Below are 24,009 nucleotides of genomic sequence, written 5' to 3'. Positions count from 1 at the left end.
GGCATGAAAAGAGAAGAAAATGCCAGGATTACAAGAGAAGGAGCAACACAGGGACAGAGACAGACTTGAGCACAATGCTGGGCTGAGGCACACCAAGGAAAGGAACACTGCACCCTGCAGAAGTTGGAAACCAAATACAGTTATAAAGGCCGTATATCAGAGACATGGAAGCAGTGCCATCTTGTATTTTAATGCAAAGTTTAATGTCAAAATTCTTTTAAAGAGAAGAAAAACCCAACTTGCTATATATATATATGTTTAGCTCTCACCATTCCTTAGCTCCTCAGGGAACAGCCAAGGCTGGCTCCTGGGCATGGGGGGCAGACATCCCACATGCCAGCCCGCAGTGCCCCAGCACAGCCGCAGCACCCCGACGCAGCAATGGAGAAGGCACACAGCAAAACATTCACCTGAGACTTGAAACAAATGAACAGAAAAGAGCAGGTTTCACTTTCATTTCACTTTCAGCTCTTTTAAATAAGTATCTCGCTAGATGAAAATCCATTTGCTACAGCCATTGCAAGAGTAATTTAAAACAAGATATTCTTTGAGCAGATAAGCTCTAGGGAAGCCGTCTTCTGTGGCCAAAGCCCCTAGAGGGTGAGGAGGGCAAGCGCTGGTGGCAGCTTTTCTTGCAGCTGAGTCTCTCTGTCCCACCATCTCACACGTGTGAAGCACTGAACTCGCTTCCCGCAGCCAGAGTGCTTTATAGAACCCAAGTCAGAGCACTCAGAAGCTGCTCAACAGAACAGGTAGGAACTTAATTTGGTGGTGATTTCTGCCTCTGCCAAATTCAGCTGAAATTTGCCAGTAGGTTGGAGAACATACTGCTCTTGCCTAAAATTTGTTCCCTAGGAAACAAGGCCAAAGTAAAGAAGGTGCAAATCAAAGACAACTGCTTTACAGAGAAGTAACACTTGAACCTTCCTGAGAAAGGCACGTGCTTGTGAGCACCGTTCTGCCCGAGGGCTGGCACGGCTGGGTGAGCAGAGCTTTCCGAGCAGCCCAGAGAGATGCCCGCCATGCCAGCATGCTCAGGCACAGCGCAGCCTGGGAAAGCCACACTGTCAGCTGCCCCAAACAAACCTTTACAGAAACCTCTGTCCTCTGAGACAGCGTACGCACTGGCAAATAGATTGCTATACAAATTTGCAGCATGTATCTTCTCCCCTAGTGCCAGTTCTTTTGACAACATACAAAAATAAGAAGCGGTTCGTTTTGTTAGCAGTCACTGTGTACATATTTAGCAACTTCAGCCAATGACGCCGAAGTCCTCTTCAAAAACGCTACGTGGCCAGATGGCTCGCCGTCACACATCATAAATTCCTTTCTGTGATTTCCATCTTGTATTTACCCAGCTCAATGTGTAACAGCTACTGGCATTGAAGGCTTCCTTTTTCAGAAACATCTGTGGTTTTGATAAGTCTTTGTAGGTATGGAAAAGCCTGAAGTCCTTCAGCTCCAGCTCTCGGAGCAGACTGTACCAGTACCGCACCACGGTGCTGTCATTGCCGCTGACCTCAAACCCAGGCCAGTGGATGTGCACCTCAAACACCAGCTGTCCTATCTGCTCAACAACATCCTCCAGGATCAGGTTTTCCAAAATTTTCCACTCAGCGCTCTCCACGTCTGCCTTAAGGACATCAATCTGCAACAAAAAATGTGAAAATGAGAGGCTTTGCAATTATTGTAATTAACATCTGAGGCCAAGCTCGTCCATTTTATAACATACATAGTTGCTCTGATGTATGTCCCTTTAGTGTTAAAAAAATATTTAAAAAATCTTAGAACATCCTAGGGCTAATATGAACAACAGGTGAAGTTTAATGCTTGCCTGTTCACAGCCCTTCTCCTGCCTCCGACTCCTGCACTGAAAAGCTTTGTACCCTGAGGTGCCCGATGCAGCCGATCCTACAATCAAAGCATGTTATTGTTCCTTCACAAATCTTGTCGTGCCATCAAAGCTATGGAAAAAAGAAATACACATCACTAAAAAAAAAAAGACAGGCATTACTGTTCCTTATTTCTCCATCACAAAATCCTGCAACAGAACAAAGCACACCAACAGCGATTACTTGCACCACCACAGTATAACAGAGTCCTCGTGTGCCAGATGCTACCTGCACCACACAAGTGCAAGAAAAGGCTGAGGTGAAATAAACACTATGAGCAGCTCAGGTCACCAGCTACTCACGGCCAAGCTGCTGTCTGAAGCTTTTGCAGGAGTCACTAGGGATGCTGACTGAGGAGGACCAATTCAAAGGAGAACTATTCAAAGACTCTGCAGGGTCGTAAGAGCAGCTCCTCCAAAGAGAAAGGTATAAAAGGAAAGTAACCATGAAGTTGCTAGAAGGAAAAGAAAATACAACTAAGAAACAAGAGCCCTGTTTTAATTTTAGACCATTATTTAATTTTGTCTATAGGTATTCAGTAAACCAACTTCTCACAGCCCAACACAACTGCAGGTTGATTTTGCTTGGAGGAGGGGACTTAAATGCTTGAACAAAAAAAAGAGCATTTCATCAAAGTTTCACACCTGGTCTAAAACGATGACCGCAGCAGCGCTCACAAGCTGCAGAGCTCAAGGGCTCACGTTTCCCAGAGCCGAACAGGGGAAATGTTCCCCCATGAGAGCAGGGTTTGCCTGTGCCAGTTCCACCTGAGCTTCTGCCCATCTGCTCACGCTCAAGATGCATTTGAAGAGAAAACTGAAGACTTTATTTAGAGTCAAGAATAGTAAAAAAACAAAACAAAACAAAAAAAAAAAAACAAAAAACAACGACAACAAAACACACTCAAAATAAACAACAACAAAAAAAACCCCACAACCACAGACCGTCATGGCAGCCTACGCTAACCCTTGTAGCAGTATCAGAAAAGGCACCTGCACAGGTACAGGAGAGAAATTTGGGCAGGTGATATAAAAGCATTGCCAAGGCAACTGCTTCCCTAAGCTGCGCCATCCCAGGAGGATGTTATCCTCAGACTGGAGGTTTGGGTGAAAGACACTGGAAAAAAGGAGTATGATGGAGAATGTGGGCAGAGATTTAAGAGTTAAGGCCAGATGTAATGAAGGAAGAAATTTTAGTAATGAGGTACACCCAGAGCACAGCAGCAGCAATACAGAGTGCTCTCCTTCCTTGGCTTTAAGAGGGCCTTTGAAAGAGGGTCAAAACCAACGGAAGGTGAAGAGCTCGGTGCTTCCCAACTACAAATGCATAACTCAGATAAGGGAGACAAGAGGAGCACTAGGCCCTGGGCTGTTCTTGTTCCCAGTGGGGTAAAGGCTAGCACAGCGTATGGCTACTCCCACCTGTCTTACTACAACGTGGAGCTACACCATGGGCAGGAAAATGCAGTTACAACTGGGAAAACAGAGGTGTTAGAGACAAACAGGGTGAAGCATCAGAAGGGGACTGGTTAGGAGGGTAGGACCAAGATCTGAGGACCCTGTGCAAGGCAGCTGACATAGATGGCTTGGTGATATCTTAGCTTCCAATAAGATGGTCACGTCAACCTTCCCTTGTTCTCTGGCTGGCTGACTGGAGGGACTACGGTCATATCCGCTGAGGCGCCGAGCGCTCACAACCACATCAGCTGTCCTCAGCAGCTCTGCTCCAGCACTACAGATGGGCATGGGATAGCAAAAACTGGTAGGTGTTAAACACTTGCCATTTCTGTCTCCATCTGTAAAATGAGAGTATTAACCACCGAACTCCTACTGAAGGGTGCAAGAGTTGTGCTGTGAAGGGCTGCGAGACTTTTGCGGGACAAGCTGTAAAATACTGTGTTTTCAGAGCAGGACTTGTGAGAGTGGGACTTGAACAAGGTCCATGGTCACAGACAAAACAATGACAAGCCAAGCTGCTGCCTGTCTGCTCATTAAGGCAGCATTGTGCCTCCTCCGCACTGAGAGGGCAGGGGGCCAGTGGAGAATGACTGAGGGATTATGGAATTAAGGCCTATATTGTGGCACATCTGCCCAGGGAGAGGAAGGTTGCACGGACAACCTTAGCTCTGGTATTTCCAAACTTGACTCCGCAACAAAGAGCCTGTCAGTCTGTCCATACGTGGGTCAGTGAAACAGTTTAACGTAACATTCCTTTGGGCTCAAGGGGAGGCTGAATGTAAATGATGCTGCTCATGACATTTCAGTTGGGAACTACTTCATGGTTGAGCTCACTTGTTTCCCTTTATACATTTAAATAGGTTACTTATTTTTGAGATAGCAACTTGCAGCTCTACCTGTAATGCAATTTTGTAGGTAGTTTTGATTCCGCATTGGGACAATTGCCATAGTGCTATGCTATCGGACTTCAGAAACCACAGATTTCTATCTTTGGGAGACTTCTGCAAATTTGAAAGGAGATAAATTATTCAAAACATTGGGGGAGGGGGGGTCAGGGAGGGAATGTTTCTAAGTGGGTTTCTTTTGTTTTCCCATGATTTTGCTTTATGGCAACAGCAGGACATCTTTTTCCCATGGTAATGTTTCCAGTCATCATCCCAGTTGGTTTGTTTTTCTCTCGTGACAGTAACTGGTCAGCAGGCACTCTGCACGCTCTGCGCTGTGTTTGCAAAACTGGTCCGAAAAGTGGCTGCTAACCAATGTTTCGGTAGGATAAAACAACTTACTGCAATAACTGCTTAAACACATACACAGCACTAGCGGGGAATGTGCCATATACAGAATCCAGAGGCTCTTTATTATCTGTAGTGCCTCGCACTGCACAGAGACTCAGAGGGAGGAAGATACCTGTTGTGATGGCTTTCCAGGCAATGGGGCCAGCTCAGCCCAGAGTCTCCATTTTATGCCACAGATAGGGTAAAAAAAACCCAGCAGAACAGTTTTGTGTCAGAGTATCTGAGCTAACGCTAAACGTGAGTTTTGTGACGATTAGACCGCTCAGAGGATATTTACCCTCTGCGATAAGCAGAGCACTACTGATAAGAAATGCACTACCACCTTCCAGATGCCTTGACTCAAAGTGCCAGTGAAAGGATTAGTGGACAAATCTATAAATTCAGAGCTCTAATTTGCTTGGGAGCGCAGCTGGAGTCTGCTGCTGAGAGTAAATCCTGAAGGGCAAATATCTACAGTGCCTGAAGGTAAAGGATGGCAGTCAATTGCCTGCTGGTTTCGAGCACTCCCAGACTAGGGCTGGTTCCTCTTATCTTGCACAAATCCTTTTATCTTCCACAAGCTAACTAGTTAATCACAGAAAAGTAAAAAATGTGGATTTTGTAATGTTTTCTCAGAATTCAGCTCCCTTGAAAAAGCACTGCAGTATCGTGCCAGTTACACTTGGAGAAAAGAAAAAACACACACACAAACCCCACAAACACCTTTCCTCATGCACAACCAAGCACATAAAACAGCTGAAAAAGCACGTGTTTTAGCTAGTGAAGGTTAACACATACTGTATGAAGGCTCATTTCTTCTTTTCAGGGTAATGCCTTCTTAGAACTCTGCATCACTTCCTAAAGCAAAGATCAGAGCTGTGTTTGCCTTCATTGTTTTTGAACTACCAGGGTTAACGGGGATTTCAGGCTTTGCGCTGCCCCGTGGGCACCATTTAAAGCTCCCTGTGGAGAGGAGTCAATTGAGAGCGAGTAGCTGGAGGAAGCAATTTAGCTGTATTACTTCCAGCAGGAACTCAGCATGTGGAAGCGGCAGCCAAGAACGGCAAAACCAGCAAGGGGGTACAGGTCAGGCGAGGAGGGTCCCTCCCTTTCCGTGGGAGCAGTTCAGTGGTGTAAGCTGGGAGCAGGAGAGCTGGTTATGGCTTTTGGGCAGAGGAGTGGAGCTCAGAACCACCCCGTCCTCCTGAACCCCAGTGCTGCACTCGGGGTTGGAGGCTGTGAGAAATAACCTTCTGCTTCAGCTCCATGATACTGACTTATCATCTTGACACCAGTTGTACAGCAAGACAAACTCTACTTGCTTGTGCATCAATTTTTCCTGTCTCTACCTAAGCACATTTCTCCATTTTCAGCAGACAAAACTGTAGAAAAAGCTGTTTAATTTATATTTTGATAACACACAACTTTGCAGGTAACAAACAGGCTCTTGATTCTAGTTTTTTGGGGTTTTTGTTTGTTTGCTTGTTTTTAATGTAGCTTTTCTCTTTTCCCATCTTCAGTCTTTCAGCATGATACTTCCCTTACTTTCTTTCCTTTCAAAATGCCTCCAGCCCCTCCTCACCAGCAGGCAACAACTTGGATGTTAAGTTCCTTTCATTCCCTTTTATTCCGAGCCGAGTCTGTAATTGATGGCAGACAGGATGCCACGTAGCCTAATAGCAAATTGTGCTCCCAGCAGCTTGCAACTGCCTCTTCCCTTGTGCTCCCTGCCGTTGGGAGGGAGCAGAAACCATTCTGGCACTCTCTGAGCTATCCAGCAGGGAGATGGGGATGGCTGTGGGCACAGTCTGAGCAACACAAGATACTGAAATCAGGAGAAAAGTCAATCACTACTGGTCAGTGATGTACAGCTCCAAACAGCAACACTTCTTCAAATTACCCGCCTTCCTACTCACATTTACACCCCACTCTGTGATGGTCCGTATGGCCAACTTCAAAATTACTCTGGGACAAACACGTCATTTGAGATTACTCGCTCCCAAAGTGACAGATCGGGCACTTCTTCAAGTATCTGCTTAAGGCATCAAAGCCACAAAGCTGGTTTGTGCAGTCCGGTGCTTACATGGTCTTCGGTCTTTTCATACAATAAAGGGCAGTTGAAGTCACTCATACAATACACACATCAACGAAACAGAAAACCAGCAGTGAGTGCAGACAAGCTTCAGTCCTCCGCTCTCACTGCTGATCCTCCACAGCTTTGAGAGTGACAGAGTCTTTTTTTCTCCCAGTTTTGGTGAAGTGCTTCCATGAAAGCGTTACACAGCAGGGGCAGGATATTAAATCATTTTATGTTTACCACTTAAGCTGGAGAAAATGTTTCAAACTCATATTAAGAAAGCTTATTTAACTTTCTCTGGCAGCCAACTGTCAGTCTAGCAACAGATTGTCAGAAGCAGTAATGGTCCCAGACAGACAAGCATGCCCATCCGGAAAACTCACCCAGTGCAGGCAGGAGGCATCAATCTCAGCACTATGAGCATGTTGTCCCATGGTGAACGGCTCCCAGCACGGACCCGCAAGGGCACCCCCAAGTGACTCCCTCCCACAGCTGCAAAGTCTAGGCAAGGGGGCCACCTGGCACTTTTGTTCCCCGCTTCTCCCCTTGGTCTTTGATGCCAAGATGTTTCCCCACACACTCTCTCCATCTGGAAGCAATTTCTCTCTGCAGACTCATTACAGAGAAACCCCCCACTCCTCCAGTCCAGCCCAATTTAAGCCATGTCACTTACTGCAGTCGACAGACATAGAAGAGGCCTTTTAGTTGGCAGGAATTTTTTTTTTTCCAATGCTACTTTAGCAGAGGACAAAATCTCTGGACAAACAACTGCCACCTGACTTAGGAGATCAGCATGGCCTGAAATCCTTTCTCCCTGGCTGCATTTGGTCAGGAGGCTGCAGGGTTTCACCTGTGGTCTTCTTCTCATCATGAACATCTTTCTTCACTGTGGGATTAGTTCTCGGCATCTTCCCTGTCTTAGCTCACTCTGGGCACTGGACCAGCCGGAGACAGCAGCTCACTCGTTAATCATCTTCTGGTCATAAAATAATACATGCCCCCAAGCTTGAATTAATTTTCAGACAGGTTTAATGGGTTCAGCTAGCATCATGCTACAATGACCTTAAAGCTAGAGGTATTGGGCTTGCTACCCAGCAAGACCAGCGTTCCTGTACAGTGACCTAGAGAATAGGATCCACAAGCCCTAAGCATGTGGCAGGTCAGAACTATACACAGACAATGCTGAGGGAGACAACTTCCCCCTCACAAAAATCCTGAGCATCAAAGATCTTGGTTACTCATCTCTTTAAACCAAACCCGACCTCCAGAGCAGGCAACAGGAACCTCACCGCTAAACTGAGGACTCAAACTGATGCTTTCTCAGAAGCAACAGGGTGAAGAGCCACCACGAGGACAAAAGCCCCCAAACAGTGACCTCATCGCCTGCTCAGTGGCAGCAGCTCACAAGCAAACATCCCTCCTCAGAAACACTGTGCCCAGCTCCCATTTGCACCGTGTCACCTTTTTCAATTTACACACATCTTCTATTGTACAGAAAAAGATGAAAATTAGGACCATACCACTTCCCTCAATCCAGTGGCTAGATTGCCCAAGTGGGAAAAATCCCACAAGGAAGCTGCAGAAACCCTGATCTTAAATTGTTTAGCAGCTTGATCATCAGCAAGAGCTCTGCCCAAAGCCTGTGCTGCAAACAGATATAGAATGACCTGAGTTGGAAGGGACCCACAAGGCTCATCAAGTCCAACTCCTGTCCCTGCATATGACAACCCCACAGTTCACACCATGTGTCTGAATACTGCACTTATTCCACCAGCAGCCAAAAGCCCAGGCTTGAAGTGCAGCCACTCCATGCACAGCACCGGCCAAGCACACGAGTTTCTTTGCAAACCATTCAGCCATCTAATCTCACAGGAGATGTCCCGCTGCCTGCTCCCCCTGCAAAGGGGGAAAATCTTTTCATTTCTGTTCTTTTGATCTTCTCTGCCAGACGCTGCTGGATGCCTGTGGGAACGGATGTTTGCGCAAAAGAAGAAATGCTGTATGCTGGACCCTCAAGTCTCTTCATTAAAGGCGAACAAACATTTGCCTTCTGTTGGTGCTGCCCCAGCACCAAGCAAAGGCAGAGGAACCTGGCTCTGCCCTTACATCAGGTCATGTTATCCTGGTCCTGGTGAAAGCCAGCAGCATCACAACAAATGCATTACAAGGGGACATGGGGCAGTCAGTGCAGGAGTTTGGCATCAGAAGGCAAATAGTTAAGCAGCAATTGATACCCAAGCCACACATGCAAGAGACAGAGGGTTTAGGCTACTGTAAAGTAGTTGTGCATAGTAAATAGTGTTTTGGCAGCAAGATCTGCTATTGTTTATTAATACGGTGCACATAGGGGCCTTCAAAATGTAAGTGATTTAAGAGAGGACTCAGTCCCACCTTCAAAAATGTTCACCACACCTTAAAGAATATCTCTTGCAGGATGAAAACATGCAGCCCCCATATAAATGAGTAGCTGTAATAAATTTGGTGGCGGACCTGGTTTCCGTCTGCACTAGCCAGTACAATAAAATCCTTCAAGACTGCATCCCTTCTTGGGGACCTATGTGTTTCACTCCTTTTCTGGTCCAAGGTGTCCACCTGCCTTTCTTCTGCTTCAGTCTGTGTCTGCCCACCATGCTTGCAACCATGGCAGGAGGAAAGCTGCACTTTCCTGAAAACATGAATAAGGAACACCCTGGACCACTTGCACGTCTATCAGATTTCATCTGAGATAGGCAGTGAGGAGAGGAAAGGAGAGCTGCTGTGGCTTTGACCTCTGGATTTCAAGTTTTTGAGAATGGGGGGATACCTTAAACTGCTGTCAGATCAAAAAGGAGACCAGAAAGTTTCTAGACACTAAGGTGAAAGTATTCAAACAAGAGATGGCCAAATCCAGTGACAAGAATTTGTAAACAATGATGGAAGGAGGTATAAGCTACCAGAGACAAACATGGGGGAAGGTGCTCTGGATAGGGTATTTATCTAAAGAACTTGTTAATGTCAATCACTCCCTGGAAATTACGAAAAAGATAGGTCATGGAGAAAGACCAGGGTGCTTATGGGAAGGAGGTTGCTATCCATTCTCATAAAACTAAGTGTCATGTCATGGACCACCACGCTGAGCAGATATTCAGCACCTTGGCTGAATCAAAACCATGCAGATTCACACTACTGTGCTTAAGCTGGTGCTTTAACGGCTTAAGCAGGAGCTGCGGAGCACAAATACAGGTCTGAGCTCAGCAGAAGCCCTGCATCTGGTACCACTTTGTGAAGCAGGGAAGGTTCCCCAGGCTCCTGCCCAACTCTCGTTTTGGTGGGAGGACAGAACCAGTAGAGACAAGCTTCTTGCAGCAGCAGCATTTCACTGATGCCTCCACGGTGCCTGCAGCGAGCACCATGCTCTTCCAGATGCAACTGTCTGACACAGAAACAGTGGTTATGCTGCTGCTGCCATCAAAAAGAAGGTGGAATGGTGTATTAGTGCACCGCATTGTGCTGGGAATGGAACACAGGTTGTGCAGCCCTCTAGTAAAGCTGGGGGGAAGCAGATTTTTAACGCCTGATGTTTCTGAAGGGTCTGCCTTAACAACATCAAGTACAGCCAGGGAAAAGGAAAATAAACTCCTAAAAAATCCTGCTTCCTTTTTATTTTTTTTCAGACAATATTCTTTGAAAGTGTGGGGTTTTCTGGGGAGGTGTTTGCTGGTTAGTTGGTTTTGTTTTTTAAAATGCAGACCTGCATGAGTTCTGTTTCAACAGCTAAATACTTCCATTACTATTCAGGCATTACACAGGCCCTTTTCCTAGGGGAAGACAAGGCTACGGATCGCAACACATTCAGCCCATGTTATCTTTAAAAAGATCTTTGCTCCACACCTGACAATTGCATACTAAGCAGCACCTTCAGGTCCCTCTGTAGAAACAGCCCATTCTTAACAATATCTTGAAAACTGCTCCTGGTGGAAAGAATTTAAATGAGGCGAAAGGGGATGTAAGGGACCAAGAGAAAACCGTGCAAAGGAATGTGTATGAAGCATTCCGTGCACACAATCCAGGCAGTGGGTGAGGTGGTGAGCAGTAAGTCACTGTCCAAAGACCTTTGCTTCCAGAAATATGAGGCTGTCAAGCACACTTCTCCTTGCAGCCAAACTCTTCAATCTATTTACAGTTAAAGTACTTCACGCAGCAGCAGCCTCAGCTGACTAAGCAGATGCAGAGCAATTACCACCTTGATTTAATTATCACTAAAATTAAAAAACACATACATCCAAGAAAGAAATACTGTGACAGGGGCTTGTAGATTACTCAGGGGCAATCATTACAAGGTTACAGAAGACATCATTTCCAACTGCGGCTGGAAACATGTGCACCAGTTCAATCACCCCTTTTCAGCAACTGAAGTAAAATTCGCTAGCTCACTGATGCACTCCTAAACAAAAGGTTCACATACAGCAATGGTTAGTGGTCAAACAGCAGCTTGCTTTAACTCCAAGGAAATTGGTCACATTAGACAGAAAATGAATTTGTCCCAGGATGTACAAACATAACCTCAAAGGGACTGAATGCCTGTGTTACAGGCAATATGTCTTGCAAGAATTCATAAATCGAATTACAGACCCAGAGGCAGATGCTTATTGTAGAATAACATGCTCTCCAGCAGTCTGAGGTTTTGCTTTAATGGGATGACTTAAAAAAAAAAGAAAAAAATTACATTTTATGGGTAGCCTGCCTATCGTTATTATCTCTGGTGCTTTCTTCTTTCAGCCCAACCAACATCAGGCATGTGAGACACATTTGCAGAACTTCAAAGTCCTGATTCCAGGAGTTGTCAGACAAATGCTGAGCACAGACAGCATCTCAGACAGACAGATCCTGAGCACAGAGCTGAGTTTGGAGTCACCACCACAGCTCCCTACCATCCTACAGTTTTTCCTCCTGTGCATGCCCTGAGGTTACCATACATGTGCACCGCAGGTTTCCCTCCTCCTGCACTCATTCACATCTTTCTCCTCCCACACAGAAACAGGAGGCTGAAGCTGGAGCAAAAAAAAAAAAACAAACGGAAGAATGCACACAAGGAATTTGTAAGGGTGCACTCCTTCCCCACTGCTCAGGTCCCTTTTCCTATTCCCACCACATCTGCCTGTGCTGCACAGCTGCACATCACCAGCCACCAACACCGATCTCGCCTGCACCAGAGCTGCAGCACACATTACACTTACTCCTTCTAGCTTTTGTGGATCACTTAGATGTGCGCACATTAGCAGCGTGGCTCAGGTCATATCCGCTAGCATTTTCCCCTCAAGGGTTAAAAACAAAACAGAACAAAAGCCCAAATACACACATACAGTACCTCAGTACAACAGACCTACACTGCTCACATGGTGATAAACTTAGATTTTTGGGAAAAAAACACCCACAGTAAATATGAATCTGCAAATTGCTCTCCTAATTGATTAAAAATTATTCCAAATATCCAGTTTAAGAACTGCTGAAACAATTCTCTGCCAGGAAAAATAAGTCAGAAAAACAGGAATTACACATCAGTTCTCTGGGTGTCTCAACTTCCTATGGCACCACTGAGATACTTCTTGCAGGTCTGGGGAATGTGTTTCTCTCTGTGTTCTCCACTAATGGCATTTTCTAATGCTGCAGCAGCACTGGTGTTCGAGAATGTCTCAACATGTTGTTATTTAAGTAAAAGAGAAGAAGAAGTGGCCACCAGTCTCAGCTGGACTGTCCCTGTGTGATACTGGGGCAAGTCACTTGAGTGAGGTGCACCTCACCCAGCCTTAGACATCTAAAACCGAACCAGCAATCCAGGCTCGTGTAAGAGAGCACAGAGAAAAGAGGAACAAACTTCTAAACGGCAATCTGAGAAGTGCAGCTCACATCATCCAGCCTGTTTTAAATGTCTGCCCTTAGATGAAACAAACTGCACCTTAACGGTTTCCCCTGAGTTTATGAGAGGACCTCTACAGCTATTTCAAACATGGAAATATAAGTTAATAGAGGTGAGTTTCACATTTCTCCATCCCCTGGCAGGTCATTTATTTAGACTACAAGCTCTCACAGCGATGGTGTTACATCTGCCAGGTGTGAAACGGTCCAGTGCTAATACAGGACTTAACATGCAGAGTTACTCCTACTATAAATAGGCCAGGACAAGCCATATACTCTTAAAGAAAAAAAAAAAAATCAGCGATCAGTGCTCTGGGATAAAATCCCTTCTCCTGTGCCATGCAGAAACTAATATAACAAAGAGACAGTCTGATGTATCCACATAAAGGCAAACAAGATGATAAGCAGCAGCAGTGCAGACACTTCCAAGGGAGGAAGGCAAATACAGCAGCCACAGACTGAGCCTGAGGTCCCATCAAGACTTCTGAACAGTGCTGACTGCAGATATTCCAGCTGCAGGAGGGGCAGCAAAACACTAAGATGTTATATGAGAGATCCTGCATTTCCCATTGGAGGAGACTTAGAGAGTCTAGTATGATAACCCTACCAAAACAAAGTCTGTTCTTCACAAATATATCTGGATAGTAAATAACAGCTGCAGAAAAAGGGCCACTTAAGCCTAAAGATCAGTGATTGCACAAGAAAACTTAGATGTGAAAATAAGCTAAAAATCAGATGAAGGGTGAGTTTTTTTCCTCTAGAATTGAGATTCTGGAAAAGACCCAAATAATCATCATAAAGCAAAGAAAAAATTAAGCCCTTTCAAGACAGAACTCCAAACATTTACTTAAGGATTTGTAGGATGTAGTGATTCAAGAGATCAGGTCTCATTTGGTCTTGCTGACGCTAAGCCAAACAGAGCAAAGTGCACATCTGGACTTGTGCCTCCCCCTCCAGCAAGGTCAAGGGGGCTCCTCCCCAGCTGCAACAGCGATGGAGACAAGGACTCACCTCCCTGCAAGAGCTCCCAGGCTTCTGAGCTCCTGGCTCCTCATGCTGAGCTCAGGCTTCCACATCAGGACAGAGGCAGGGCTGCAGGTGCCCATCAGCAGGTACTGAGGACCTTCTGTGAGCTGGGATGGCAGCTGAGCAGAATTTATAAATACTGGTGGCATCCACATGTTGAATCTGCGCATGGCAGCCCCTCACCAAACAAAACTCACACTAAGCAACCCACAGGCTCCCCGTGAAATACTGAAGTCCACCCTTGCAAGAGATAATTGAGGTTAAATGATTCGTCTAGGTCAGACACAGGTTCAAGAATTCAAAAGACCATTCTGTCCCCTGCAGTCCTGAGATGTGTGTAATAAAGAGTAATTGCATGGATTTGGTTGCTCCAAAACTCAAAGGTGGGCTTTTTCCAACCTGGAGGATTAATTTTTTTGTTTTGTTAATCGACTCTCCATGCACAACTAAGTTGCTATACAGTTTTCCCTGGGTTTTTATTTTACATTTATTTACGTACTGCCAACTGATCTGATTTTAAACTGAAATAGTAAATCGATTTTTCTTAATCTTTGCTCTTTCACACCAGTCCTCACAAAACTAAAAGTGCAGCACAAAATAGACTCTACAGTATCTGCTTTAGGAGAGAAGCAAGTGATAAATTACTTGCCTAAGAGGAGATGAGGTTATTAATCAAAATGGCTTCAGGGTGCAGTCTTTTGAAGTTGTGTTGAGTATTAAATAACACGTGAAAGGGGGGAGGTTTTTCTTTTTGAAACCCTAAATCTAAGCCTATTCAATAAAAAGAAGCAGACACCTGTTAGTCAGGTTGTCACAGAAAAAAAATCTTCATGAAGAGCCAGTGTAAATTAAAGCCTTCAAATCAAAATCATGACTTAAAGATCGCTTTGCATTTATTTTCACCATAAAAAATGACACAGTTTGGTTTCTTATACAATTTTTCAAGATGACTTGAACAGCAGGAGTTGAATCCAATTCTGCGGAAGGATGCAATTCATAGGAGTTATGCCTATGAGCAATTCCTGATGAAACAAAGGTTTTACTTTGTGTTCTCAGATTCCCCTTTCCAGCTTAATTTGTTTTCCAAGGAAGTGTCTCATCCACTCCTGAGCTATACTGTCAAGGAATGCAAATTCATAGTGCTTACTGAAGGCATCACAGGAGATTTGTCCTACAGAGCTGCAGAAAGAGGAAAACTACTACTCAATAAGAGTTTGCATGTGTGAACATGCATGACTTACTCACGCATGCCCATTCAGGACAGAATGAACTCTTGCTTGCTCCTGCTCTTCAGGGCCCTTCTGTCAAAGTTTTAAAATTTTGCTTTACAGCATAACCTCCAGAATACAGAACACATGTAGTAGTAGCTTGGTTTGAATTTCTGGTTAAGGCTTAAGGCTTTTGGTAGAGGAGACGATGTTGGAGTAGAGGGAGCTTGCTTGCATTTCGATGTGGTCTTCCCCTTTTATTGTTTACTAAAATCTGGGCTACATGGAAGATAGCAACTTTCTGAGCAGGACACCGATACCACACACAGTGCAGATCTATGCTGGGACTAGGTAAATGGTTTATTTAGATAGTTGGTCTCCTTGTAACTGCAATTCAGACTAATGATCCCCTTGCAAGACCATGGAACCAGCTGTGACTAGTCTAGAAGAGCCACTGACTCCCACAGTAGTCTTGTATCCAAGTCAGGACATTACAGCGTGGATGAACAGACAACCACATAATTAATAAACCAGTTGGATGGTTGGGCTCAGCAAACAGTAGTTAATGGGTTGTGCCCTACTTGGAGGTCTGTTACAAGCAGGGTGCCACAGGGTCTATACTAGGAATCATCCTGTTTAACATCTGTACCAGCTACCTAGAGGAGGTGTTAGATGACACTCTTGCCATGTTCGTGGATGACAAATTCGTGGGACTGGTCAATACACACTCTCTAGGGCAGAGGTGCCATCCAGAGGGACAGGTCAACAGGATTCAACAAGGACAAATGCCAAGTCCTGCACCTGGGAAAGACCCACTGGGGTCAGGGACTGTCTGCCTGGCTGGGGAACAGCTCTGAGAAAGGTCCTGGGTGTCATGGTGCAATGACGGCCAACAGCATCCCCGGATGCTTAAGCAGGAACATGGCCCACAGACCAAGGGATGTGATTATCTCCCTGTACTCAGCACTTGTGAGAGTGCATCTAGAATACTACATGCAGTTTTGGTCCCCACAACACCAGACAGACAATGATAAACTGAGATGAGTTCAGCTGGGAACCACCAAGATGGTTGGGGACTGGAACACTTGCCCTGCAAGGAGAAGCCAGGGGCATGAGCCTTGCTCAACCCAGGCAGGAGAGGGCTTTGTAGCAGGGGACTAACATCAGCCTGTAGAGCCTACCAAGAGGTCAATATGACAGCAGAGACAAGCTTTTCAGTAGTGCACGGATGTAGGACAATAGATCACAGGCACAAATTAAAACTGAAGGCTTTCAGACTGGATCTAAGGAGAAACTTCTTCACAATGAGGTCAAGCCAGACAACAGCTAGCCTAGAGAAGCTGTGCAGCCTCCATTTTGGACAAAACTCAGTGGTTTTCAAGACCAGAGTAGAATAAAGCCTTGAACAACCTGATCTGACTTCACAGCTGGCCTTGCTTTGAGCAGAGGATTGAACTACAGGCCTCTCAAGATCCCTTCTGACTCGAATTATCCAGCAACTCGGTACAAAGTTCCCCATCTCATGATCACTAATCCATGGGAAACACCAGCACTGTAGCATTCTCACCACAGCAAGTAGTCAGAGAACATGAAAGTGAAACCTTTCACAAAGTTGGACTCCACTGCAAGAAGAGAGTCTTGTTCATCCAGTGGCATTCTCCCTTTTTTTCCCCACTGTTCATCAGCAGAGTGCTACAGTCTGCACGTTCAGCAAAAAAATTGTGGGGAGGGAAGGAAGATGAACACAATTAATTCTTTACAACTTTATCCTTTCCTGTGGCCAATAAAATACCGCTCTTCTCAGAAGATACACCAGTAAATTTTCAGTTTAGGTACGCGTACCAGGAAACAGGACTCTCACAACATCCTTTGGTGATTATTCCAGGGCTTAAAAGATTTCACACTCTAACAGTTCCCCAAAATACTCTGACTACATGTTTCCTTTGTCAGTCTCATCCTAATATAGTACTAGATAAGTCTTCTACCTCCAGGCTATTTAGAATTGAGGACTGCTATGCTACATAGTCAATTAGAAAGATCAAGTTCTTTTAATCTTTCCTCAAATCCACTCTCACACGAAAAACCTGTTTCTGTTTCTTGCCATAACATCAGAATGGGTTTCCCCTTCTGTGGATGAGGTCCAAGTACTGATTGCAGAATAGCAGGTGTGCTCTCAACCAAGCCAGAGTGTAAACAACACCATCCAAGTTCTTTGATTCTCCTGCACAAAAAAAACCTCAAATTGCATGTTTTCTTTTCAAGGCTACAACAGCAAGAACTCCAGGAGGCCTTCTCTGTCCTTTCTTCATCGGCCTGGTCCAAAGTCCCTGACACAGTGAAAATAGTCTCAATCGCTTGGAGGGGCTTGGATCAAGTCCCAAACATTAAAGAACGAAAGCAAGGAGAAAATGAGGCATTAGCTTCAAATGCAGCTGCCTGGAATTCTTGCCTTGAAGTGGGAACAGGAGGATTTTGAGGGTAGGCAGAAGGATTTTCAAAATTAAAAAGAACAGGACAAAGAGCATGTTTTAACTTCCTAACTGAAAAAAGTGCTTTGGAAAATATTCTGTGAAACTGTTTTGAATTAACTTATTCAGTCAAGGAAACATTCCACTCACATTCACCGGAAGAATGAAAACCTGAATGTCACAGTATTTAGTTGGAGCTTTTCTGTGTCTTTATGCAACATGCAACTTCTCAAGATGCCTTCCAAATTAAAGAAAAATTGAACAGAACAATGCGGGGAGGGTCAGCCCATTCAGGTATTTCACAAATAGAAAGTAACAGAAGACTGCAGAATGTGTAACAGCTTCATCCTCACCAGGAGAAAGTCCTGACTTGACTAATGCCATAGTTTTGCACAGGGGAGCTACCCGAACGCAAATAGAGCAAGAGGCTGCATGCACTGTCCGTAAGGCACCAACACACTTAACCAAATCCTATGCCATGTGTATACGCTTAACCAAATCCTATGCCATGTGTATACAAGTGTATACACTTGTTACACATGAATTATGTTCTTCGGTTACCCTTCAGTCAGCGGCTTTCATGTAAGATACCTTTTGCCCAGAAAGTTATATACTAAGAATTTATAGCTATACCCTCCTCATTCACAGAAGGTCTTAAAATCACTCCATAATGTCATGATAACCTGGGAACTGACTGTTCTCAGCAGGCCTGGTATATCACAACACTCATACACTGTTTCTGGATGAGGTCATTAATCATTTGTTCTGTGACTAACTCTTCTAAAATAAAAATAAATAAATAAATAAATAAAATCAATGTAAGGCACACATCAAAAGAAAGGCATCTCTCTCCCCAGATGTTTCACTAATGCACAGCCTAGTATAGTTACAGTATGACTAAGAAGTAGGAAAAAGCTTTTTTTCAGCTCTTATCTTCAAAATGGTCCAATCAGTAGAGCTGAACCAAAAAGAAAATACTAAAGAAAAGCAGGGAATAAACTGAAAAAGACATTTTGCATTTTATAATAACAAACCAAACAAACATTGCACTGCTTGCTCTGTAAATCTTATGGAAAAGCTCCTCCTTAGCTCAGGCTGCCTATTTCTTAAAAAACAAAGACAAGCAGACCTAGCTGCAGGCAATGAAGTATATTAGCATTTGAATTCATGCTTGAATATCCTCTGAAGGAAAAACTCTATTAAAAGCAACCTAAAGGACCTCCTCAAATGTATTCTGGCAACAGTTATTCGAGCCCTTAAGACTTCTAATGTCTTTACAGTTCCTTAAAAATAAACTAGGATATGTTTTAAAAAAACACACATTGCTGCCAATTTCAAAACAGGATGTTTTTGTTGTTGACAACTGTAATTAGGACCAGTGACCTTCAAAATGTAAACAGCACATCCATTGCCTCTTCTAATTATTGCTGCAAATAGTTTTTTCTCTTTCTAAACTTGGCTGTATGGGTAGTTCAGCATTCATACTTGGGCAACAACCTTCCACAGGACTGAAAACATAAACACCCAATGTCACCAGTTGAAGGGAATACGAAGGGAGTAGGATGAAGGTATTTAGTATATGGCTAGTGATTTAAAATTAAAGTGGCTGTTATAAACATACAGAAAAAGCAAAACAGACAAGGCACCCCTACAAGAAACGTATTATCAGTATTTCTGAAGAGGCCCATTGTCAGGAGATGTCCTCGGAAAGTGCCTGACCTCCTGAGACACCAAGGACGAAGATGTGCAGCATTCCCAACACCCAACCCTGCAGTAAGAAACCTGACACAGGAGTCCTCACCTTCTGATGTCCAAATTCATTCATTATGGTGCCCAGCTTCTTCGTGTTGCTGTGAAGTTTATGAGCAGCGATGGCTGGATTGGGATCCCTCCAGTCGATGGAGAGGCGGTGATACCAGAGGTGCCGACCCTCCTGAATGTGTGCGGACTTGATGCTGGGATCAAAGCGATGCACCTCACATCCACTGTTGGCCATGCTGGTCTCAAACTTGTTGTCATCACTGCCTAGCCTGCAAAACAAACAAAATAAGATGAAACTACTAATGCTGCAAAAAGAACTATTAGTGAATGGAACGTTCTGAGGATTCATAGTAAAAGAAGGTAAAATCCAACCAATTTGTTTCTGAAGCAAAGTAGTGGAGCTGTCGTGCTCCTTCTCAGGGTATATCCACAGACTGAGCACAACCTAACCCTCATTCTGATGAGATAACCAGAAATAAAGCTAAGGGTCCAAAATAATCTCTGCTGAAGAACTGGAATAAGTTGTTAAGGGAAAATTAAAGGAACGTGGTTTTTTTCCCAATGTCACAGTCATAACTGACCTTAAGAAACTTTTAATTAATTTTTCATTTTTAGAATGAAACTACTGGAGTGGATTGGATGAACTAACCTCACCAGAAAGTTCACGCTCAATGCAATATAATGCATGTAATTATCAGAACCAGAACTTAACCACTCTTAGCCAGGCCAATAACCTTCCCAAAGAGCTTCTTCTTAATTCAGAAGTCGATATCATTTATAAGTAAATTGAAAGTTAGAACCTTTGTGTTGCCATTATTCCTCTGTTTATATTTCATATTTTTATATATTCCTCTATTTTCAATTTGCCTTTTCTTGACAAGATTACAATACATTCTTTAGTGTCCACTGTGCAAACTTCCAATAACCGAGCAGGACAGCAAATACTGTATACAATATCGTTTTGTTAAAATCAGGCATGTTTCCCACCGTGCCTACAATCTGGTGTTACCAAATGAGCTGTAATGGCCACCAGCAGGGTCAAGACACAAGAACCAAATGCCTCTCTCTGCACAGGCAAATAGAGATTAAAAAAGCAATTTTAAAAATAACCCCTTCACAACAGTAGCAGAGTTTTTACACAGACTTAAGAGTATGATTGTTACTAATTTGGCAAAATCCCCAAAGAAGAAGAAAAACTAATAGCCCCATCATACAGCAGTGTTGTCTCAGTCCCTGTCTCTGCAAGGAGATGACGTGTTCTACAAGGTTGTGCCATATTCCTACCTCCTACAGGCCGTTGGTTCACACAGGGTACACCAAAAGTAAAAAATACTGGTATTTACCATTGCAATCACACATATGGACCACAGCCCTTACCACAGTGTGAACCTGAAATAACTCTGACTATTTGCATCAATACATAAAACACTATAAATCATGCTACACTATGATAAGTCATTGAATCAGCATTAAATGTTTCACATAGATAACACACTGATAAACTAAAATTAATCCAACTCTTGAAACAACATTTGGAAGAGCATGTGTTTTGGAAGTTACCAATACAGTATCACATCTGCTGTAACACTGGCTAAGCAGCGTGTAACGATGCCCTATAAGAAGGTCTTCTCCTCAACCATCTTCCCTTTCAGGCATCCTTGGAAAGCAGGAGACAGGCTTTGCAAAAACAGCTCAGTGTGCTGTGAAGAATGACTCTATTTCACAGGATTCCAGCCCGTACAGATGTGTAGGAGGAAACTACGCGTTTTCTTTTAATACATTCAACACACATTAGGAGAAAAGTTCAGAAGTTAACCAAGTGAATCGACATATTTGTTTGCATGTGGCTTTCTACAGAAGGGACACTGATGAATGAAGAGCAATGTAATCTCCTAGGAATGAGAAGCTGGGAAAAACTGAACAAAATGTGAATTGTTGGGACAGTTACAGCATTAGTGTGATGAGCCTACCAGCAACTGATGGACATACATGTCCGTGACACACTTCTGACAGTGCCAGCTGGTGCAACCGAGAGGGCCAGATGCTTTTGTTGCAGACAGACCTCAGGCTGCCTCCAAACAGAACACTGCTCGTGTGGACTGCAAAGGGAGGTTCACAGCCGTGCAAAACAGAAACAGCAAACAGATGAGGGTGAAGAAGGTGCTGATATATCTTCTAGCACTCTGGCTACAAGCTCATATTTATATCTGAAAAAGAGATCTAACCAACAACAAATATTTAGGACAGAAAATAAGGTCATGTCCAAAAGTACTGGTTCGAAAAATTCCTGGCTCACATATCATCATGCTAAGGGATAACGCAGCACGAAAAAGGTAAACAAAGGAGGTCTCCTAAGAAAGATTTTGTGTTACTTAAAAAGGAACCATGATTCTAAAAGAAAGGTGTGGAGGTCACAGAAGACTAGAGAGGCCTTTCCCCACTGTCAGGATAGAGCAGCTGCTGTCTCCAGCAACAGCAAAATAAAAAATTACTAAAGACACTGACCTATTTTTACTGTAAAGTAGAAGAGAGCTCAGCTCCACGGTCAGCATTGCAGGCAGAGGTGGGCTCTCAAAGCAGCAGCAACAGCCCCCTGCCTGCAAAGGGGCAGCTTGCCAGCTCCACAGGGACACTGACCCAGCACAGAGCACAGCAGGACACAGTGTCCCTTGGCTGTCCCCAGCTCCCTGGGTTCGCCGAGGGTCACGGCACACAGAGCCTCGTGCTCAGAACGAACGCTGAGCGGCAGCTTTGGCACCGCATGGAGCATCGCACCAGCTCCCACCTCATCTTGGAGCGCAGCAAACGCACAGGTGGCACAAAAACTGCTTTGTCACCTCCAGCACAGTGCTGGTGGGCACCTGGATCTGGATCCAGCCTGATCACTGCAGAGACTCCAGCTCCCACAGGGACCATAGGACAGAGCTGTGAAAACACACATGTTAAGGTCCAGCTTTCCCTTTCTGTGCTCCCTCTCCTCCCTTTTTTTCCCCCAAAGGAAGATAACTGAACTCTCCACCTCAGGAAACAAGCAGCATCCCATCTGGATCCTAAAGCCCCAACACTTTAAGATCCACCTGAAAGGGCTCTTATACGGTACTGCAGTCAGACTCTTTAAACCTCAACCAGCATGTTTCTGAAATCCTATTCACTCATATTATCCCAGCTTGAGTGTCTGCCTGTGGTGTTTGTAACAGACTTAGCTTAATCTAAGCAGATTTAGCACTAATAACTAGAACTCACTAATGCATATTGCAATTATGTGTCATACTGGGAAATCCTGTCCCCCAAGCAAAAACACTGCTGCCTCCCAGTAGTGGAGGCAACTAATACTAATCTAAAAAGACCTTTGGATATTTCACTTGCTCCCACTCACAAGTAACCTCTTCTATAGCATTCAAAAAGGCAAAGCCTAAGCAGCATGTTTTGTTCCATTTTTAATGATATATGGATTTAATTCAGGATTCCCAGTAACACTCACACTGAACTTTCACATTTGTCCTCCATCTATCCTCTCCACAGAGAATGTTCTTCATTGGAAGCAGCTGCTTCCCCTTTACTCTTTATGAACTGTTTGAGATAACAAAAATGTTTAAAGGGGATTTTTGTCTTTCTCAGAATAAAATTACTTTTCTGCCTGTCATAAGCTAAAGGAAGCGACTCTGAGAGAAGAATTATGCAGTGACGAGCTCCAAAGGCTGCAGAAGTAAACCAGGGGATTGAAGACTGCTCCTCCTTAACCTCAAATATTTTCCTTTTATTTTTTAGCTGTTCCATGTGATGGTTGGGTATTTATTACACACACATATCTGATGATTGATGGGAAAGCCAACATCAATTTCTATCTCTACTAAGCCCTACTATTCTGTCAGTACAGAAAACCTGGCATTCAGGCTCGCTGTACCATATCCAAAACAGCACCACATATAAAGCACTGGTATACACGTGCTAGTTCAAATTTGTTCAAAACTATTAGCAAGTTACCTTTGTGCTGGTCGGCTTCGTGCCAAATCTGCATTTCCTAGCACAGATTAAATCAATTCTGCATTGTGTCTACCAGCCAATTCAACAGAAATGCCATTCTCAACCCACACTTGCTCCATAGCAAAAGAGAAGAGGGACATTAATACAGGAGTTCAAGTCTAATATTAACAATCACGTAACCTGAAGGGCAAGGTCTAGATTTATTCCACTGAACTTTGAGTACTTTGCCAAGACATCTAAAGTCAGCCACCACATTATCCCAGACTTCCTCTACAATCAAAGCAAAGCTATACCTACCACCAGAATGTTATTTAGCTTAGCTAAATAACTCCACCTGAATGTGCCTGGCTCTGCCTACTGACTATTAGAAGGAGCCCCAGACAATGAGCCAGTACTACAGTCAAGCAGGTAAAGTCTGGACCTGAGCATGGGATAACACAGCATCTCTCCTAACTTGCACAGGAATGTGAAAAACTGAGAAAAAAAAAAAATCATGTAAACTTATATTTGCATTAAAACCAGGTAATTATAATTTGAAGTAGGTTGCAAATGAAATTCAGAAAATAAGAAGCAACAGTAGCCGAGAGGAGTTTGTTCTGCATATATATGATTTGTCTCTAAGGGGCATGATATTGTTGTTCTGCCACAGAGCAATGCAGCTGAGCAAAACCTGAGAGCATCTCTCTCCTAATGTAAGACCACAGAAATTAACAGAAAACACTCCCTTTGCCTGCAGTGCACTCTGCATCCACTTTGTGTTAATTGCTGGTGTTAGCTACTATGTACTAATCACCGAGAAACGCCACCCAGACACAGTTCCTCGCTATCCATCCTATCTATCCATCCTCGCTATCCATCCTCGCTATCCATCCTCGCTATCCATCCACAGCAGCAAAATTGCAGAAATAAACTGTGCTGGTTCAAGGGAGATGGAACCTTTCTATACACCTCTCAGCCAAAGATGGCT

The 24,009-nt window shown here is 44.1% G+C and overlaps 1 protein-coding gene across 1 annotated transcript in view; it reads right to left on the bottom strand.

Annotated features, from left to right (window-relative positions):
• Nucleotides 1–247: 247 nt before the first annotated feature.
• Nucleotides 248–24,009, bottom strand: part of METTL24 (methyltransferase like 24) — a 49,654-nt gene continuing 25,892 nt past the window's right edge. The window contains exons 4-5 of the mRNA XM_082049307.1: nucleotides 19,099–19,327; nucleotides 248–1,648 (exon numbers count right to left, since the gene is read on the bottom strand). Of these exons, the coding sequence (XP_081905433.1) occupies nucleotides 1,310–1,648; nucleotides 19,099–19,327 (568 nt within the window). The 3' untranslated portion in view covers nucleotides 248–1,309. The remainder of the gene's footprint in view (nucleotides 1,649–19,098; nucleotides 19,328–24,009) is intronic.

This window comes from Streptopelia decaocto (assembly GCF_964273445.1).
Source record: "Streptopelia decaocto genome assembly, chromosome: 3".
Taxonomy (NCBI): domain Eukaryota; kingdom Metazoa; phylum Chordata; class Aves; order Columbiformes; family Columbidae; genus Streptopelia; species Streptopelia decaocto.
Note: the sequence above shows the minus strand (reverse complement) of the source record. Positions and strands in the feature narration are given on the sequence as shown.